We start from the raw sequence: 21,971 nt of genomic DNA, 5'->3' as shown, positions 1-21,971 counted from the left end.
TTGAATACATTTATTCAGTTTAGAGGTAAGGTCATCATATTCTATCATTTCACACACAGAGCATATTAACTGTACAATTGTTATTTCTTTTATCAGGTGCTCATCTGAACTGGTGGAATTATAAGTGTCTGACCTTAAGGGGCTGACACATATAAAGCCTCTGTTGTCTTTTACGAAAGACCTATTTTAAAAATTGAAAGTTACGGATGTTAAATCACAACTGAACACACACAAACCTCAAGTACTCTAAAAAGTTATGCACTCATAAAGCCAGCTCCAAAAGCAAAAAGGAGATGCGGCATACTCTAGATCAGCCTTCACCAACCTGGTGCCCTCCAACTGTTTTGGACTTCAACTCCCATCAGCCCCAGCCAGCATGACCAATGGACATGAATCCTGGGAGCTGTAGTCCAAAACATCTAGAAGGCATCAGGTTGGGGAAAGCTGCTCTTGACACAGCATTGCAGGAGCTTTTCAGGCTGGGGTTGGGGAGGAGCAGATTGTTGTATGTTCATACATGCTCAAGACAGTTAGGAGGAAGATCTTGCTGAAAGAAAGCACCACCACATAAATCAGAGCAAAGCAATTCCATTTTAACCAGACTTTCATATTTAGAGACAAAACAAGAGCAGTAAAAAACAATGATAGGTCAGTGGTAGAGCACCTGCTTTGCATGCAAAAACTCCGAGGTTTAAATGCTGGCATCTCCAGTTAGAATGGATCAGGTAGCAGATGATAAGAGAGACCCCTGTCAGAGACCCTGCAGTGCTGCTGTAGAAAATACTGGGCTACATGGACAAGGCACACTTAATGTAAGGCAGCTTTCACTGGCCCTGTTCAGACATAACTTGGGGAAGGGTGGTTAGGCCAACCACAGTACATGGTGGTTACCATTTATCATAATGCATTCTCCTGCCAGATGTGCATGGAACCACAGCCCACAGTGTGGTTAGTCTAATCACTCCCTAACCAGCCCCTGTCCTGCAAAGCCCCGCAGTCCTCTGGCCAGGCCACCACGCATCCCAGCAGAGCAAGAAGCCATCCTGGGGCCGGTGCTACAGCAGCCACCTCCCCACAGCATTGTGGCACATGGGGCCCAGGCACACACCGGGGCTTGGTCTTACTGGCAGTGGGAGCTGAGGTGTCTGCAGCTTTAGCAGGATCTGGTTTGAGGCAGGGATGACACTGCTTGGCCATCGGCTGGCCAGGGATGTTTTTGCTTTCTGCAGCAGCCACAGATGTTTGTAGCTGGGAGTGCAGAATGCTCAAGGTGCTGTGCTGGTAACAGCGGCATGGGATAGGAAACATCTTTATTCCCTACACGCTTCTCCAATTTCATATTGCAGGCGGGGATGAACAGCGAAGATGCTGGCTGTCAGCTGCCGTGTGATGTGTTGCTAGGCAGATTTTGACACTGGCAGGAGCGGTAGGGCCATTTTCGGCTGCTCTTGCCACAGAGCTCTATAGTAGCGCTCAGGGGCCTGACAGACAACATGCTAAGCCACAATAGGGACCTCTAACCGTACTCCAACATGTAGTTAGTGAATGTGGTTACACCGCGGTTACGTAGCCACTGTGGTTACGTAGCCACACACCAAAGACAACGCACTAAGCCATCATAGTTAGCTCAAAACGCTTAACCATCATGGCTTAGTTTGTCTGAACAAGACTTAAGTTTCCCCACACCACACCCCATTTTTTCAAAGCACACTTATGGAGTAGGGGCTATAATGGGTAAAGTGGCGAGATGGTATCATATTACAGTAATCCTAGGGGACCTGCCCTGGTTGCCTATTTACTTCCAGGCCCAATTCAAGGTGCTGGTGCTTACCTATAAAGCCCTGAACAGCTTAGGACATGAATACCTGAAAAAACGCCTCTACCAATACCAGCCTGCCCATCTCTTGAAATCTGCAAAGAAGGAGCTTCTCAAGGTGCCTTTTACTCATCATGTAACAACTAGGGGAAGAGCCTTTTCTGTTATAGTATCTCGTTTGTGGAACACCCTCCCCAGGAAGGTGGAACTGGCTATCATTTTGGCATCAGGGCAAAGCTTGTTTGCCCAGGCATTTTAAACTGGTCAGTCAGTCAGTTGTATTTTTTTTACTGCCTGTTATTGTTCTATTATTGTATTTTATTATATTTATTGTTCATCAACTTAATATCATTTGATGACAAGTAGTTTATAAATATCCTAAATAAGTAAAACAAAAATATATATCCTGAATGGACTGGAAGCAGCATATTTAAACTATCGGGTTATCCCTTAGGAACATGCCCATCCAATGAGATCTCCAGCAGAGGCTCTTCCCAAGATCCCCCTCCCTACAAATTTTTGATAAGTGGCTACCAAAAATAGGGCCTTCTCTGGTGGTGGAACCCCAACTGGGGAATCCCTCCCTAAGCACATTCACCTGGCACCACTTGACAGAAGACTAAGTCTGTGCTATCGCTCAAGCCTCCAACAGCAATTAATATTGATCTGCTCTTAGTTACTGTTTGTTTTTAGGATCTGTACAAGTTGTTGAATTTGTTTTAATACTGGTTTTTATTGTTTTAAATTATGTTTGTAGGCCACCTTGAGTAGCTGAGGGATGAAAAGGAAGGATTATATAAAATATAGGTAGACTAACAGAATAATTTCAAAATATATTTAGTGCTGAACATTTTGGCTTCCATCCTCATCAACAGCTGCAATGTTAAATGGATACCAAGAGTGGTAGTTTGCACTGGGAGGATAGACAGGATAAATGACCTACAGTCAGGGCCAGAAATATTGGAACAAGGATAACTGTTGTGGCAGTTGGCCTCTGTACACCACCACATTGAAGGTGAAAGGAAACACACCCAGATGGGAGCGAAGTCAGGACTTTCAGCTGTAATGCAAGGGGTTTGACAAAAGTGGGGCACTAACCATTCAGGAAATACAGCCAGTGGCATACACACACACCCATGTGGCACACATACTATTCTATTATTCTAACCCACTGTTGCCTCCGCTCAGATCTGGGAGTCCAGCCTGTACATCTGCTGTTTTTTATTACAGACCATTCCATGGCAGGAGCTGAAACTGAACTTATCACTAGGACCGCTTAAGGTGGAATCTGCACTGTCGTTGAAGGAAGTTTCTCCTCACGGTTTTTCCAAATAAAAATCCTCAGCTTTTTGAGAATGTCCTTCTGTGCAGCCTGGTTTTCTGGCTTCATTCTCTTCAGATCTGCAATAAAATTTGTCCTTTCCACTCTCAGCCTTTAGGCTGTATTCAATGTATTTGGTGAGAGCCTGCTTTACCTTTGCACATGTCTCTATGATGTCCAAAAATCTATTAAAAATTATATCCCACCCAATCCTCAATCTCAAGGAGAAATACATCTCCTTGAGGAAGAAATCCTACACAATAAATCCAAAAATAGTTCCTGCTCCATGTTATGATTTCTTCCAGAGATTCATTATCAGCTGAATATTTGAGGTAGAGTTGCTTCAACAATACTCTTAGCAGTCATTTTGCAAAATATTGTCAAGAATACGTTACTACTATTCAGTATTTGCTAACATTCCTGTAGGCTTCCCCACTTGCCTCACATCTGCCTTGCTGTGCCAATATCAATTCCTTTCTCACACACTTCGAAACTACAAATCTTTCAAAGTAATTCTGAAGGTTAACAGGTGTCATCCTTCAAACATTTGCAAGTCTAAAGATGTGTATCAGTATTCAGATGGCAATGTAATTATTTTTAAAGATTGCTTGAATAATACAGAATGCTAGGACTTTAATGTCTGGCCATAGCTTTAAAAACATCTTAAATGTATATCCCACTTCAACTGAAGTACTTAAAACAACTTTACACACTATAAAACACACAAAAAAGCATACATGCTTCAAACAGCCATTTCAAATTTAAAATCAGACAAAGGAATTACTAGAAGTTGTGTGTGCAATCAGCACATGAAACTGCCAAATTAAAGAACACTGAGGAATGTGGTATGAAGACAGATCATTAGATTTCTTTATGAAAGAACTCATCAGTGGTTACTTTCTTTGCCAGACTAAAATCAGCACAAGCTATAGCAGAACTTTCATCACAATGTAATAATTGGTATTATTAACAATATTCAGAGGTGAGAAAAACGGCTTGCAGTCCACATATTTTGAAAGATCATGCAAGCACACAGACATACAGGCAAAAGCCACTCCAACATTTTATATGGCAATCACATTTGCTGCAGCTACAAAAAATGCTTTCCACAGCAAACACATGGTGTGAATGTCAGGCAGTCTTCTTAAAAAACAGCATGCATGTGCTGGGGATTCATGGCCAAGGAGGACTTGCCAGCATGCATTCACTGCATCTTTAGGAGCATTTAGGAACAAAGTGTCTGCCATTCCCACTTCTCAATTTCCTATAGGAAATATGTGGAGTGACCCTCAAAGAGACACTTGAATGGGTTCCACAACGTGCATTCCGAAGGAATGAAAGACACCCACAATTGTGAAAATATGAATTATCTTCTATGCTTTCCAAAACAAAAGAAAATACACTGAAGAGCTATAAGAGGAGTTCTTAAAGCCTGACTTTAGACAGGAGCCATCAAAGGTCACACAGTATACAATGGAAGACAGGAACAAGAGAACTGGGCCCTACATTTTTAAATCCAAAGCAACAGCTATGCATTTACCTTTTATTAGGGTTAAGTAAAAAAAAAAAAAAAAAAACCTTACAGAGTAGTGAAGAAGCTTTCAAGTTCTCCTGAACTCTTGGCTGGGGGTGGGGGACGGGGACAGAAGACATGTTTTAAGGCATGAATACCTAGTTTTTAAAAAGAGTTCTGTGGAACCTGAAAACCTGCTCACTACATTCTTTATGTAGGTGCCCCTTGCTATGAACCTGACTTGTCATTACGATTTGCAAGAAAGGACCTCCTGGAGATACCACTGCCTGCAGAGCCCTGTTTGTCAGGTACGCAGGGCTTACTGCTGTGTCTCCTCAAATTATGGAATGCTCTTCTTCCAGAATTACAGTTGCCCCAACACCCTCTTGGCTTTCAGAGAAGGTATTAAGACACATCTTTTTTACCTAGTCTTTTAAATTATGTTCAGTGTGCTATTATTTTAACATGTTTTGTCTCTGTGCTTTTATTATTTTATTTAGATTTGTTGTACACTGCCTTGGCCGGGTTGCAAAAAGGGTGGAATATTAATAATACTTCTTTTGGAGTTCCAGTTGTTCCTAATGTGTAAGGTTTTACACTACTGTTGCTTTTGGATTTGTTCTTTTAAACGACCAGCACAGACCCATCCCATTACTATTTACATTCCAAAAAAAGTATTATTTTTATTTTTTTACTAAACTCTGAAACGCATCCCTTCTGAAATGCATCCCATTTGCATCCCTTCTCCATGGGATGATACCTTGCACATTTCTATTTTGAGGTGACAGTAGCATAGGCAAGAGACACGTAAAACAATGACTAAAACAATCATGGCTCCACTAACATCAGAACAAGCAAATATAAGAAGGAGCTATTTCAACACAGTAGCTGTAGAGGCAGATTCTCTTTTAGGAAACTGCAAACATATGGAAGTCAATTCAATCAGCACCAGAAATCTGCACTCACATGACAAATCAGTTCAACATTCTCTATTAGTACTACAAAACAAATAACCATTATCCTCAAGCTGCAAGTAAAGAAGATAGGGAGAAGGGAGGAAAAACAAACAAAGTATCCTACCTTTTATTTATAGGTTTTTCATCTTTCTCGTAAGGCTTCACAAACCATTTCCCAATGCGCACGAAGTTCCGGTTCATTAGACATCTTTCCACCAGGTTGTGAATTGCTTTGAAAAGCAGAGTACGACATTCGTAGGAAAGCCCATTGTCCCATACACCATCTTCCTCATCTGCAAGGATGAAAAAAAGCCAAAGTCAGTATCAGGCTTTCATTGGAGGTGCTAGGAATATCAAGAACTGCAGTAAACATTAGTGCTCACTTAACAGCCACTTCATACATTACATTTAGGAGTACACAGAAACATATGAAGCAGCCTTATAGTATAACATTGGTCCATCTAGCCTAGGACTGTCTGTCCAATGATCAGCAACTATCCAAGAGTCTCAGGCAGATGGGTCTTCCACCCCTTAAATGATCAGTCTTTTTAATGGACTGGACCTGGGACTTTCTGTATGCAGGTCATCTGCTCTGTCACTAAGAGAAGAGAGCACTCTCATCTCCCCCATTCCTCACAGTCAAATTTTAGACTGTAAGCCCCTTGGGACAGGAACCCTTTTTTTTTTTGGTTAATGGGCACTAATGAGTTGAAACAGAGTATTTAGGTTTTAACAGATGTACAATAACAATAGGAAACTACAAAGTGTTTATCACTACCTGGTTTGTGCCCAATATAAATAAAAATGGTCCCTGTTATTCTAGAGCAGGGATAGGTTACTTGGTGCCCTCCTGATGCTTTGGACTACAACTCCCACAATCCTTTATGCTCGCTGAAGCTGATGGAAGTTGTAGTCAAAACATCTGGAAGGCACCAGGTTGCCTTACCCCTGCACCAGGTTGCCTTACCTCTGCACCGTATGAGGGACCATAGGTTTTCATACAAAAAGCCCCAAGTTCATCTCCTGGTAGGGCTGCTAAAACTCCTGCCTGAAACCCTGGAGAATCACTGCTGCCAGTCACTGTCAACAATACTGGGCTAGACGGACCAATGATCTGACTCAGAATAAAGCAGCTTCCTATATCCCTATGCACAAGAGCACGTCAATGAAACAGAACAGGAGACATAGCTGAGATGGGACAAAACTTGCCCATTATGCTAATCCAGTGGAAAGTGGCACCCCTAAGTGCACTGCTGTACTTTCATACATAGGAATGAATAGTTGTCATTCACGAGTAAAAGTACTGCACTTGGAGTAGTGCTGGGGTGAGGGCACAACCTGACCCACACTGACACTGGGTGACTTGATCTCCATTGACAGGCAACCTATAGGACAGAGGTGGGCAACTCATAGCCCTCCAGATGTTTTGGCTTACAACTCCCAGCAGCCATAGCCAGCATAGCCAATGATGTGAAATGATGGGAGTTGTAGGCTAAAACACCTGGAGGGTAACAAGTTGCCCATCCCTGCGATATAAGGAGTTGTGTCTCTCACCTTCTAATGTCTGTGCAATACACAGGCTTACCCCCTCCCCCCCCCCCACACAGAGCTAATAATAATAAAACAGTTGCCTATGCAGAGTGTGACTCTGGCCCATTAAGGATGCAGGTCTAAAAGCTGTGGGTATCTAGTCCTATAAAGGGAATGATGCACAAACATCATGAATTTTTGGTTCTGTCAAGGATAAACACAAGATGGTCATCAAAATACTAGAGGGTTGTTTTTTTTATTGTCTCTAACTCATTCCAATACACCCACACAAACTCAAGATATGCCAAGAGTAGGAAGCAACATAGGCTGAAATCTCTGTGACCTTTACAGTTGTCCCCTCAAAAATACAGGAGAAGAGGGTTTATCCTAAGGGTTCCAAGAACCCAAGTAACCGCATCAGGTCCATATTTCAGAGTAAAGGGCAAAGAATTTCTGGATACCCTAGAGAGCTAGAAGTAAAGAAACAGCAAGGTTACAGTGCAAACCATGGAATTTGCTTCATAGAATCATAGAATAGTATCACAGAATAGTAGGGTTGGAAGGGGCCTACAAGACCATCGAGTCCAACCCCCTGCTCAATGCAGGAATCCAAGTCAGACCATCCCTGACAGATGGCTGTCCAGCCTCATCTTGAATGCCTCCAGTGTGGGAGAGCCCACCACCTCCCTAGGTAATTGGTTCCATTGTTGTATTGCTCTAACAGTCAGGAAGTTTTTCCTGACGTTCAGCCGGAATCTGGCTTCTTGTCACTTGCGCTCATTATTCTGTGTCCTGTATTCTGGGATGATGGAGAAGAGATCCTGGCCTTCCTCTCTGTGACAACCTCCCAAGTACTTGAACAGCGCTATCATATCTCCCCTCTGTCTTCTCTTCTCAAGGCTAAACATGCCCAGTTCTTTCAGTCTCTCTTCATAGGGCTTTGTTTCCAGTCCCCTGATCATTTTTGTTGCCCTCCTCTGACCCCTCTCCAGCTTGTCTGCATCCTTCTTAAAGTGTGGTGCCTAGAACTGGACACAGTACTCAAAATGAGGCCTAACCAGTGCTGAGGAGAGGGGAACTAGTACTTCCCAGGATTTGGAAGCTATGCTTCTATTAATCCAGCCCGAAAGATCATTGGCCTTTTTTGCAGCCACATCACATTGTTGGCTCATATTCAGCTTGTTGATCTACAACAATTCCAAGATCCTTCACGCTTGTAGTGTTGTTGAGCCATGTATCCCCCATCTTGTAACTGTGCTTTTGGGTTTTTTCCTAAGTGCAGAAATTGGCATTTATCCCTATTAAATGTCATTCTGTTGTTTTTTGCCCAGAGCTCCAGTCTATCTAGATCACTTTGAATTTTGTTTCTGTCTTCCAAGGTATTAGCTATACCGCCCAATTTTGTGTCATCTGCAAATTTGATCAGCATTCCCTGCACCTCCTCCTCCAAGTCATTAATACAAATGTTGAAGCGCACTGGGCCCAGGACTGAGCCCTGCGGTACCCCGCTCATTACCTCTCCCCAGTTTGAGAAGATCCCATTGATAAGCATTCTTGGAGTCCGATTCTGTAGCCAACTGTGGAGCCACCTGATCATTGTTTCATTTAACCCACTTTGAGCTAGTTTGCTCATCAGGATATCATGGGGCACTTTGTCGAAAGCTTTGCTGAAGTCGAGGTATATTATGTCCACAGCATTCCCACAGTCTACAAGGGAGGTTACTTGATCAAAAAATGAGATCGGATTCATCTAGCAGGATTTATTCTTGACAAATCCATGTTGGCTTTGAGTCATCACTGCATTGTTTTCAAGGTGCTTACAGATTGTTTTATCATCTGCTCCAGAATTTTCCCAGGGATTGATGTCAGACTGACTGGTCTGTAGTTCCCAGGTTCCTCCATTTTACCCTTTTTGAAGTTAGGGACAACGTTAGCCCTCCTCCAGTCATCTGGCACTTCCCCCGTCCTCCATGATTTCTCAAAGAGAACAGACAGCGGTTCTGAGAGTTCTTCTGCCCGTTCCTTTATTACTCTAGGGTGCAGTTCATCTGGCCCTGGAGATTTGAACTCATTCAAAGTAATGAGGTGTTCCTTGACCATATATGCCTGTCGATCTCAAGCTGCAATCCTGCCCCTTCAGCCTGTACTTCGCCTTTGCCAGGGGGGTCATAGACCCTCTTTTGGGAGAAGACTGAGCCAAAGTAGGAATTGAGCACCTCTGCCTTTTCTTTGTCATCTGTTATCGTTTTGCCATCCTTATTTAATAGCTGAACCACCATTGCTTTCCTCTGCCTTTTACTATGCACGTAGCTGAAGAAAGCCTTTTTGTTGTTTTTAACATCTCTTGCTAACCTCAGCTCATTCTCAGCTTTAGCCTTCCTGACGCCATCCCTGCAATTCTGTGCTATCTGCCTGTACTCTTCCTTTGTTACTTGGCCTTCTTTCCACTTCCTATATGTGTCCTTTTTTGTTTTCAGGTCATCTCTTAGCTTTTTGTGAAGCCACATTGGCTTCTTCTGTTGTCTTCCACCTTTTTTTTCTTGTTGGAATTGTTTGTAATTGTGCCTTGAGAATTTCATTTTTTTAAAACACCCACCCATCTTGGACTCCTTTTCTCATAAGAATCGCTTGCCATGGGACCTTATCATTGTTCTAAATTTATTAAAATCAGCTTTCCTAAAATCCAGGGTACGTGTTTGGCTACACTCTGCTTTTGGTTCCTTTAGAACCATGAACTCAAGTATAACTTGGTCGCTTTCCCCCAGAGTTCCTGTAAATGCTACTTTATCCACTAAGTCATCCCTGTTGGTTAGGATCAAGTCAAGGACAGCCGATCTTCTAGTTCCTGCCTCTACTTTCTATAGGAGGAAGTTATCCGCCACGCAAGTCAGGAATTTCCTGGAGGGGCCATGTTTTACAAAATTTGTCTCCCAACAAATGTCGGGGAAATTGAAGCCCCCCATTACTACTATATCATGCTTCCTTGAAACATTCACTATTTGCTTTTCAAAAGTTCCATCCTCGTCTTCTCCTTGATTGGGTGGCCAGTAGTAAACTCCGACCAGGTTCCTTTTATTCTTTGCTCCATTTATTTTAACCCAGGTGCTCTCAATGGGGCTACCAAGCTCATCCTCCTATATTTCTGTGCAGAGATATTTATTTTTCACATACAGTGCAACCCACCTCCCTTTCTGTTCCTCCCGTTCTTTTTGAACAAGTTATATCCTTCAGTTGCTGTATTCCAGTCATGAGAGTCATCCCACCAAGTCTCAGTTACACCTATCAAGTCATAATTTCCCTCCTGTATTAAGTTCGTTCTGTTTGTTTCCCATACTCTGGGCATTAGTATATAGATATCGAAGGCCATGTGCTTCATAGCCTGGCTTTCTTCCTGCATGTGTCTGAAGACTATTATCGGGCGCTATTAGAGCTGTTCTCTCCATTGCGGTACATGAGACTTTGTCCATTGTTAGCCCCAACTTTACATCTCCTTTCCCCGTAGGGTTCAGTTTAAAGCCCTCCTGATAAAGTTCTTCATGATGTGGCCAAACACATTCTCCCCAGCCCTTGTGAGGTGCAACCCGTCCCTTGCCAACAGCCCATCTTCCAGGAAGTATAGCCCGTGGACCCAGAATCCAAATCTCTCTAGTCAGCACCACCTTCGTAGCTAGTCATTCACCTGGAGTATTTTTATTTCCCTTTCTATCCCTCTTCTAACTACTGGAAGAATGGATGCGAAAACCATCTGGGCCCCAAAGTTCTTGAGTTTCCTTCCCAAAGCTTCAAAGTCTGATGTGATTTCTTCATAGCTCCGCTTGGCGGTATCATTTGTTCCCACATGGATGAGAAGAAAGGGACACCTGTCACTGGGCTTTATGAGTGCAGGCAACCCTTCAGTCACATCTCTAATCTGTCGTCCTGGGAGACAGCATACCTGGCGAGTCCATGGGTCTTCACGACTTCCACAAGATGCAATGATAGCCACCATTTTGTATGGCTTTAAAAAGGGATTGGACAAATTCATGGCAGATAAGTCTATCAATGGTTACCAGTTCCAATGGCTATATGCTACCTCCAGTATCAAGACACAGTATGCCTATGTACATCAGTAGCTAGGGAACAGGGTAGGATGTTGCTGTTGCACTCATATCCTGTTTGTGGGTTTCCCATGGGCAGCTGACTGGCCATTGTGTGAACAGAATGTTGGATTAGATGGGATACTTGATCTGATCCAGCATGGGTCTTTTTATATTCTTAAAACCACATTTCCCCAGAATACATAATACTAATTTTGAATCCATTTGATTTATTCCATAGACAAAATGTTTGCTCACCCTGGCAGAAGTTTCCACATTGTGTTTCATCATGTGCATAAGATACTGTGTCCATATTAACACTGCTGAACCCTCTTTCTGGCAACTGTAGCAGAAAAATTAAATGACTTGTTCCTTTTCCCAACTGAGGGAACTTCATAACCATTTTAAAAGGTATCTGGCTTGCATCTGAAGAATGTTGAATTGTCTATCCAGACAGTACTTGCCTTCATCAGTCTCCAAACTCCGCAAAACAGGGGGAAAAGATCTTGCACTTCTTTAGAAAGGATATCGAAGCTTTGGATTTTTCTAGCCAAGCTTGTCAATTCTTGGGTCTGCCAAGCTTGTCAATTCTTGGGTCTGCCAAGCTTGTCAATTCTTGGGTCTGCCAAGGTATCTTAGCAGTGGTTTGATTTGGCAGTACTGACAAATACTATCACTACCCAATGAAGCATGCTATATTTTTATTAGGGTGAGTTTATATAAAAATATCAAGAGAGCACTGATCATCACAAGAACACCAAACATGCAAACTCACACAGATGTCAATCAATTTTCAAAGACTTCTTCTGTATAAAGTTTGAAACGATCAGAGCGGGTCTGAACTGTCAACAAGCTTTAACCAAATCATATCCAGGGTGACACAGATGTGCCAATTCTGCAGGTGCACAAAATGTGGTACTAGAAACAGCATTTATTTTGTTAAAAACTTCAACATTTGACCTGATTCATACGTAATGATAACCCAGAGCAAGACCTGGTTCACACATAATGACAAACCATTTTGTTTGTTAATAACCTTTGTTGAATCGTGGGTTATCATTACATGTGAATCCGGAACAATGGGTTATTAAGCATGAACAACCATGAAGGGAACACCCCTGTGTCATGCAAACTACCCCAGTTCGCATGACATGGCAGCAATCAGGGATGTTGTGAACCTGGCCATCATGAGTTAAACAACCCACACTTAACCCAACTACTAATCGTGGATTAGGTCCATGGGCAATACCTTCTGAAATCTCAGGGACCAGAAAGGGGGAAGATACAATTTCTAGTGATAAAATGGCAGTGCTTGAGTGCTTGACCCCTCCCCATGGTTACCAGAAGCAGGATAAGCTAAACAGCAAAAAAAGAAAAAGAAAAAAGAAAACTAGAATTATGCCCTTGAAAGCTATACAACTTGCATCATTTATATTAGTTGCACCCTCCAGCTTCAGAGGTAGGGTGCCACCAAACACCAGCTTCTGGGAGAGATCTATTGCCTTCATGCCCTGGTAGCAGGTTTCCAGCAGGGGTGTAGAACCTCAAACCTGTGGGCCAAATCCAGCCCCCCATGGTTCCCCAGATGGCCACACCCATTCCCGTGGCCCCAGCCCCTTTTCCCTACCCACCCACTGATTGTTTGGTGGTTTCCCTGCTTTTACATGGCTTCTCCCTTGCCCCATTCTAAAGGGATCAAATGCCTCTTCTAAGGGTTAGTCGCTGGCAGTAAAAGCTTTAAGCTAAAATATGCTGGTACTTTGGCCCCTTCCCCTTTGCCCCTGCCCTATTTTGCCTTCGGCCCTACCCACCACTGGAATACAACCACCAAGAGCTTCTCTGAAATTCAGTTTGGCCCTTGGGCTGGAAGAGGCTCAACACCCCTGCACTACATTAATCAGGATGCTAGACCAAATGAACTGTTGGTCTGATCAAGAAGGGCTCTTCTTAAGCAAGATTTTCTCAGCACAGAATTTTAAGTGCAGAGTGTACAGTTGGGTTAAACCATTCCCCCCCACAACCCTGCACCCAGCATAGAAATACAGCAGGTTGCTGGAGGAAGGGTGGAATACTTTGTCTCTCCTTTGCCAGCCTCCAGCAGGCTAGTAAAAAAAATCTGCAATTAGTAACTTTTGTGGACTTATTTACAAGAGTGGTATCCCAGGATCTTTGCTCTTGCAATTGTCACATTCGCTTCTAATCATTTCAACATGCCTTCAGCCATTTTGTGGCCTCACCTTACTTTTTTTTTTTTTTTAAAAAAACCAAGTCATAAAACATATTAGAAGCAGCTCCAAACTCATTCAAAGGAAGAAGCCTAGGTCAATATTTAAATTTGGAACGTGTCAAGGGTCAGTGTGCTTTACTCCTCCAAGAAGTAGAAAAATACAGTAAGCCATGAGAAAAAACATTTCACATCCCAGTTGGACACAAGAGCAGTGAAATCATTCAAATGAATTACAAATAATTGGTTTTACATATTTGAAGCCAAGTAGATTTCCTTGGGTGGTCAAAAATGAAACAAAAAAGTAAGGGCACTATTTAATATCACCTGTACCTGAAAAACAGACAAAACAGTAACTGAACTGGGCATTTAACTGCACAACAAAGTTTACACAGTTTCACTGGCTAAGAACATCTATTCTTCTACAACAATGGTTTTCAAACTGCTCCAGGGAGCATTGCAGGTCTTCAGTGAAAATATCACTAACAACAGACAAGCTTGCCTGAAAGACACCTTGCCCAGTACTATGATCTTTCTCTGCAATGCACAGACAAGTTTGGGATGCGTAGTTGGGCCTACTCAATTAATTTGGGGTGGCAATGAGGCCCCATAGGCCTGGCCAGTGCTCCATGTAAGCTGCCCTGTGTCCTAGAACTTGCACAGAATACAATACAATGCCCTGAGATTCCTTCACAGAGTGAACAGGAAAATGTTCCCCAAAAACAGAAAATGTGGAAACCACTGTGATAGAACTCTACAAGCAAGTCAGATTACAGAAAAATCTGACAGCTTTAGCTCTGTTCTCTCTACTACAAAAAAAATAATTTCCATTAGGTCAGGGTTGATTATGGGGTAGTAGCGTAAAACCAGGAGACAAAAAACCAGGAATCACAAAACACAATTATAATACAGGCTCCCCATTCCAATGATGCGTATGTGTGTGGGGGGGGGGGAGACTCCATGGAGAAGTTTCTTCAGTCCCAATTCTTCATTTTGCACACCCCTCGCAACGCCCACTTATTATTCTCCACAGTCACTTAGGCAGCCTTATAAATAAACTCACAGAAGTTACTACACAGCAAAAATTAAAAACGTGCTGGGGCCTGGCACAGTAAGGATGAAAAGCAGCATTTCTATACTGGGTGCAGGAGATGGGACTTCCCTCCTCTATCACCCTGCTTGATTTCAGTGCTGGGCACAGAGAAGAAATGATGTACACCATCCCTCCTCTTCCAGCCTGCTCACTCATGGGCATGGAATTCCTGGTCACCTATGGTGACCAGGCTACTGCTTAAATACAAGGCTGACTTAAGAAACCCTTTTTTAATATAACAATAGTGCATTATGCAGACACACCTGTTTTCTTCAAAGCCAGCTGCAAAGGATTATTTTCCCTGTATCTAACAGGCATAAACAATGTGGGTCTCAATAATCTCAAAGATCCACCAGAGGTATTGGAAAGTGGTTGTTTGAAGTAAAACTGGTTTGTGTAAAATACAATAATGGTTATTTAATATATATGACACACAACAATCTGCCTGGGAAGTTTTAAAGCTCTGAGTACCACAACAGAGTTGTAAGACAGTCTAAACCATAGGACCTTGAGGAGTCATTTGATTGTTCAGTATTCAGGGTCAAGGGCACTTGGGCAGATCATCCATTAACTCATGCACAGGGCAAATACCCCTGGTGAGGCAGAATACTCCTGTCCTCCAAGTTCTCTGTGAATTGCAAACAAAGGAGGAGGGACCGGGAGGTCTCATGTCACACTGAGCTTTGTAGCAAGCACAGGTTTCTGCCTGCTGCAAAGCTCGATTTAAGATGAGACCTCCCCTTCCCTTGCCCTGTATAGAAGAGCAGCATGGTGCATTCAATGTTCTGCAGAGCTTTGAAACAGGGTCAAAGCAGCACAAGAGACCTGTACAGCTCCTGCCTGCTCCAAAGCTCAGCATGACATGAGACACACACCCCTCCCCCAAGTGATCTGAGTTGCACAGAGGACTTAAGGCAATGGTCAGTGGAGAACGCAACTGGCAGCTGGCTACTGAACCAAGGCAAAATTTGTGTGTCAAGGGAGATTCTCCATTCAAGTAAAGGTTGAATGTCCTAATTTACATATTCAGTTCTACACTTGGCAAGCAAGTTGTGATCTCAATGAATGCAGAAACATAAACTACCATCCAAGTAGTCTCACAGAAAGGCTGAATATGAACAGCAAAATTCATAATGATCAGAGAAAAAAGGTTGGATTAAGGGTACCAAAAAAATTCCTAAACAGACCTAGCAGTTGACCTCAGTGAGACTTCCTCCCTGGTATTTCATGATTAGAATTGGACAGCAGATTTGAACAACACGAGTTCAATCTCCTATTATGCTACAGTGGGCCTAGGCAAACCACTCCCTGGTGTTAATAGCAACCTACCAAGAAGGGTCATCATGAAGATAAATATGATTGTGACACTCTGCAAGTTAAAATGTGTCAACCTGGAATCATGAAACCATATCCTGGAACACTGAATTGCCAATCCAGCCACCGTCTTTGACCATCATTCACCCTGAAAAGGTTCAGTTTAGTCTTCAAGAGAATGACGTCCTTTATGAGAAAGCAGTGCAGTCAGCCCTACATAAGCTCTTTATTAAAACTCTTGTTTGCCCAAGCTAGATGTCTGTAGGAACATGCATTTCAGGAAACCTCTACAAGACTATAATTATCTGGAGAACACAAGCAAAACTTGATGCTTGCTGTGGGGGTCCATTCAACCTGATGAGCACATGGCTCTCCGTAATAATGGAGAGCAACATACACACAAAGGGAGAGCAGACCCCTCACCGTTAAAGGAATCAGGAGACAGATTCTCAAAACATAACTATATAATAATGATCTGATGCAAGAATTCCCCACCTTGCCAAATAAAAGGCAGAATTATTTCACCTTCAAGGCACAGAATGGACCTAATGAGATTAAGCTGAAATGAACCTTCAGAAGTGCCTTAAGAACTGATTTACTACACAATTATTTGGATGGGGGAGGCAGATAAGTAACATTTTGGAAATAAACTTCTGATCAGTTTTTCCTTGTGGTACGTGTATATGTACCCACATACCATTTTGCAGAATTCGAGTCGTCTAGAAAAAGATTAGAATAGTTAATATTTTTCCAGGCAAGTGATTGCAGAGGTTTTAGCCATGTTCCAGAAGGTATTTTCTCCACTCCTTTATCCAGTCTTCCCCAACCTGGTACCCTCCAGATGGTTTGGACTACAATTCCCAGGATTCCTGACTATTAGCCATGCTGCCTGAGACTGATGGGAGTTAAAGTCCAAAACATCTGGGGCTGCCAAGAGAATGAAATACACAAAATCTCTTTCTCTCTCTCTCTCTCACACACACACACACACACACCTCTGTATTGAGACATTCTAGCATTTACTACTGTCCAGCCTGGTAGAAGGATAAGGGGCAGGCTATAAAATAGTATCTAACAGCATACTCCAAAGCTCTGGATAAAAAAAAGGAGTTCCTAAATGGAAAACAAGTAACAACTTGTTTATAAATATAATTGTTTCAACAGGCAGCAAACTGTAGTCTGTAACTAACAGATGAACTTTTTTCCTAACTAAAAAAAGGACAGCACTACCAATACTGTTACAAACTTTTCTGTAAGTCCAGCAGTTTGGCTTTGAAAGAGGCCAAACTGAAATAGGGGCAACATTTTTTTCACCCCTACGAAATGCATTTTACCCTCTTTGGGGTGATTTCACCACACCAAGTACAACAGAGCAGGAAAGGGAACATTGCCTAACTTGCCAGTCCAACGGGAACGCATTCCCTGCCCTAAAAAAACTATTAGGAACTAGAGCAATGGAGGAGGGCTTAGTGATGTCAACAGCAGTGATGTCGACGTACAATCAAAACTGACTGGCTACATTGCACAGCGTCGTCATGCTCTCAGCTGTCTGGGATCAATCACGCAGGGAAGAAGAAACTCTGCATCTACGACATAGTTCTCAACCTGACTTGGTCAGCCAATAGGCTGCAGCCATAGTGAGGAACAAAGGCAAATTCTTAAAGTGATGGGAGTACCAGACCACCTTACCTGTCTCCTGAGAAACCTGTACGAGGGTCAAGAAGCAACAGTAAGAACCAGACATGGAACAACCGAGTGGTTCAAAATTGGGAAAGGAGTACAACAAGGCTGCATACTGTCACCCTGCTTATTTAACTTATATGCAGAGTACATCATGAGAAATGCCGGGTTGGATGAATCAGAGGTCGGAATTAAGATTGCCGGGTGAATTATCAACAACCTCCGATATGCAGACGATACCACCCTAATGGCAGAAAGCGAAGAGGATCTAAAGAGCCTCTTGTTGAGGGTGAAAGAGGAGAGTGCAAAAGCTGGTTTGAAACTCAACATTCAAAAAACTAAGATCATGGCATCTGGCCCCATCACTTCCTGGAATATAGAAGGGGAAGAAATGGAAGCAGTGACAGATTTTACCTTCTTGGGCTCCAAGATCACTGCAGACGGTGACTGTAGCCATGAAATTAAAAGACGCTTGCTCCTTGGGAGGAAAGCTATGGCCAACCTAGACAGTATAGTAAGAAGCAGAGACATCACCTTGCCGACAAAGGTCCGTCTAATCAAAGCTATGGTTTTCCCAGTAGTAACGTATGGCTGTGAGAGCTGGACTATAAGGAAGGCTGAGCGCTGAAGAATTGATGCTTTCGAACTGTGGTGCTGGAGAAGACTCTTACGAGTCCCCTGGACTGCAAGGAGGTCAAATCAGTCCATCCTAAAGGAAATCAACCCTGAGTGCTCATTGGAAGGACAGATAATGAAGCTGAAGCTCCAGTATTTTGGCCACCTAATGCGAAGAGAAAACTCCCTGGAAAAGACCCTGATGCTGGGAAAGACTGAAGGCAAAAGGAGAAGGGGACGGCAGAGGATGAGATGGCTAGATAGCATCACGGATGCAATGAATATGAACTTGAGCACACTCCGGGAGAGAACGCAGGACAGGAAGGTCTGGCGTGCTATGGTCCATGGGGTCACGAAGAGTCGGACACGACTGAACAACAACAACAAATAGTGAGGAACATGAAGGGATTCTGCCACTTGAGGCATGCCTGAACATCTCTTGGGAGAATGCTGTTACTGAGAACTGCAAGAATAACCTGTGCGAGTAACAAGAACATCGGCTTCCTCAGTGTGTGAAGACTTAGGAGCGGTGTTTGCAGCAATTCCCAGGTATCAAGCTCATCCTTGAGTGTCAGGAATGGTGCAAAGCAAGGGCTTCAGGGTGTATGGAGGACTTGCGTGAGAAGATGAACAAGGTCATTTGCAGCTTTGTGCCCATCCATTTCAACAACCAGGTTTGCACAATCACAGAGGTGGAAATAAGCCATGGTGGCTTATTTCCCCCTCCGTGCATGCCTGTCGCATACCAGGGAGATTAGCATAATTACCCTCAGCAGCATAGCTTGTCATGCAAACCTGGCAAAGGTGGCTTGTTGTTATGGGTAACAAGCCACCCAGAACCCACAGGCTGTTGTAGGGTTCTGGGAACTGGCCCAATATATCACAGCTGCCCAAAACTGTTCAAGCTGAATTTCAGTGATGCTTTGGCATGGGGGGGGACGGGACTATGCCATGATGGCACAGAGGTGGTCTCTTAACAACCCTCCCCCATCAAGGAGTTTGGACAACAACCAATCCATTGGTTGGGAAGGGCTGTAACTCAATGGTAGAGTACATGCTTTGCATGCAGAAAGTCCCAGGTTCAATCCCCATCGTCTCCAGGAAGGATCGGAAAAGCTCCTGCCTAAAACCCTGGAGAGTTACTGCCAATCAATGTCAACCATCAGTGATGAAACCAAATTCTAGGGTGCTTCAGCCCAGGGTACCCCCCCAAATGACCACCCAGAGAGCAGCAGGTGATGAGGACATCAAGGCAGAAGTTGCAAACTCAATTTGATTGCTATAGTTATGATAGCACTATGATTTAAGTGAGCTTAAAATGCACTACTGCAATGCTCAGAGTATTTTTTTTAAATCTGGGTTGGCATTAACAAATACAGAACATAAAAGCAGTTTTAAAGCATGGAATGGTGGAAGGGGGGAAAGAAATGTTGCTGGTGTGCTTCACAACTGAAGTAATACACAAGGCCATCGAAAGGGCCCCCCGATGATTAAATTCAGGGTCTAAAATTACTTAGCTGCACCACTGTCGACAATACTGGGGTAGATGAACCTATCATCTGACTCAGAATAAGGCAACTTCCATTGCTGATATGGGTTGTTAGCTCAGAATACTGGCTATGGAATCAATCCACATAACCCTCAGCAACCACAGGATGGTCTTTCTTCCCAGGGCTACTCAGGAGTTGGGCTGTGCAGTTCAACCTGCCAGCAGCAACTGCCTCATGCATGTCCTCTTTACACCAATGCCTGAAAGCCTTTATTCAATAAAACTGCACCCTGTTTTTTTAATCCAGATCTGTCTCTATCTCCTGTTCTTCTACTCCTTGGGTTATTATTGCAGACACAAATGGTTAAATATCTTGACAAGCTAAAATGTTGTCTTTTCAGACTGGATTTTAAAATTCTAAAATATCACACACACACACACACACACACCTCCAAGCATTTTAGGCTTTTGTTCCCCTAAGATGACCATGTTTTTGCAGTAACTTCCAATGAAAGCCAGGCAGGCAAGCTGTACCAGGAAGTAAGAATCCTTTCCCAGAAGAAATATGCAGAGGAAAAAGTTAAGTAGAGAATTTTGGACGTAGTTCATTAAGATGTCAAAACAGTAAAGAATTATATCCATGGTAGGAATGCTTGAAGAATTCTTTGAGTCCTCCTTTTTAAGAGAACTGATCCGATTTGCACTTTCTGGATTAATACATGAGTTGGAATGCATTTATCCTTTGGTTTCCACATGTTTCTGAACCTTTCTCAGCTCAAAAACCATGTCGAAATGCATATTCTAAGGTAAAATGCCTATATACATGTATATTTTAGGGTAAACTGCATTAAAATGCATATTTTTTGTGAAAAAGTACATTAAATCATACAAATTTTCATGCATTTTTTAATTGCAGATTGATGCAGAAACCGACTTATGAATTACACCTGCAAAACACAGACTGGTCTGTCCATCCCTAACCCAGGCACTGCAGCCTCGCTGTGGGTAAAATAACCCACAGTGGACTGTTGTGTCGTGTGAACAGCCCCATGGAGGACACATATTAATCTATCATAATGTGAGACATTTTACTAATGTCCCAATAGAGAGGGAGGACCAAAAAAAGAGGTGAAACAAACATTTGCTACTAAGCAGAACGGCAGTTGATATTTGCAGCTTTTATTATTTGTTTAGCCTCAGCAAGTATGCCAGGTGCTGCACTGAGCACAGAACCATGACATGGTTCCAATTCAGAGGGCAGGCAATCCAAGCACAGGGTAGGGCAAAGGACAATGTTTGAGGGGGGGGGGTGTAAAAGCAGCCACTTGATGTTTATGATTGCTCACATACAAGGACACACTTTCAGCATGCCAATTCCAATTTCAGTATTCCAGACAATCTGCTGCCAACAATCAAGTTTTTTTCTGCTGGATGTGAAGAAAATTGACTCTACAGGAGAATTTGCAACACTGAAACTCACTACACAGAAGGCTTAATTTTTTTTTTTTAAAGCAATGAACCCACAAAAGGGCGGGGGGGCGGGGCTCATTTTTTCCTGCCTTTTCTAGTACAGCCTCTGCAAATTTTAAATGTAACTCCAATATAGCGGCATGCAGCTATAAGAACCAAGATTTCATTTCAAGTGTTCCAACTGTATCCCATAGTGCTCCAATTGCTATGGAGGCTCTTTGAGCACTTTCTTCACTAGACTGTAAGCAGCTGGTTTGGTGGTGGGGAGTGGGGGCTTACGGAATCTGCAATATCAAGAGCACATGATTTGCAGACAGATGGCTCCAGGTTCAATTCCCCACTCAAAAGGATCTCAGGTAACGAGAACTGAGTACTCTTTGTCTGAATACCTGTGGCTTCCAGTCACAGCAGAGTAGTCTTCTCTGCACTAGTGTAGTAAAGGGGTGTGGTACAGTGCTGAGAGAGTTGGACAGAGAGCTGGGAGATCTGGGTTCTAGTCCCCACTCGGCCATGGAAGCTCACTGGGTGACTTTGGGCCCATCACAGACTCTCAGCCCAGCCTACCTCATAGGGTTGTTGTTGTGAGGATAAAATGGAGAGGAGAAAGATAATGTAAGCTGCCTTGGGTTCCTTGCAAGAGGAAAAAAGGCGGGATATAAATGCAATAAATAAAAATAGATGGACCAATGGTCTGACATGGCATATGACAGTTTCATATGACGTGACTGTTTGGTTTTATTATTAGGGCTGGAAAAATCCCAGCTGCCTTAGGAACTTGATGCGGGCCCTTAGCTGATATTCCCCCCCTTCAGCCCTGATTTCTAGCTCATAGAAATTAAGGGGGGGGGGAGTGTTCCAGCCTTTTACTCTTAAG

General features: G+C 43.1%; 1 protein-coding gene across 1 annotated transcript in view; it reads right to left on the bottom strand.

The window, feature by feature from the left end:
* Nucleotides 1-21,971, bottom strand: part of MED13 (mediator complex subunit 13) — a 110,062-nt gene that overhangs the window by 73,408 nt on the left and 14,683 nt on the right. Inside the window, exon 3 of the mRNA XM_084823319.1 lies at nt 5,731-5,899. Coding sequence (XP_084679445.1) covers nt 5,731-5,899 — 169 coding nt within the window. The remainder of the gene's footprint in view (nt 1-5,730; nt 5,900-21,971) is intronic.

Source organism: Heloderma suspectum, chromosome 16 (assembly GCF_057233095.1).
Source record: "Heloderma suspectum isolate Gila_16-S chromosome 16, 16-S_ref, whole genome shotgun sequence".
Taxonomy (NCBI): domain Eukaryota; kingdom Metazoa; phylum Chordata; class Lepidosauria; order Squamata; family Helodermatidae; genus Heloderma; species Heloderma suspectum.
The sequence above is the reverse complement of the archived record's forward strand: the minus strand, read 5'-3'. Positions and strand labels throughout refer to the sequence as shown.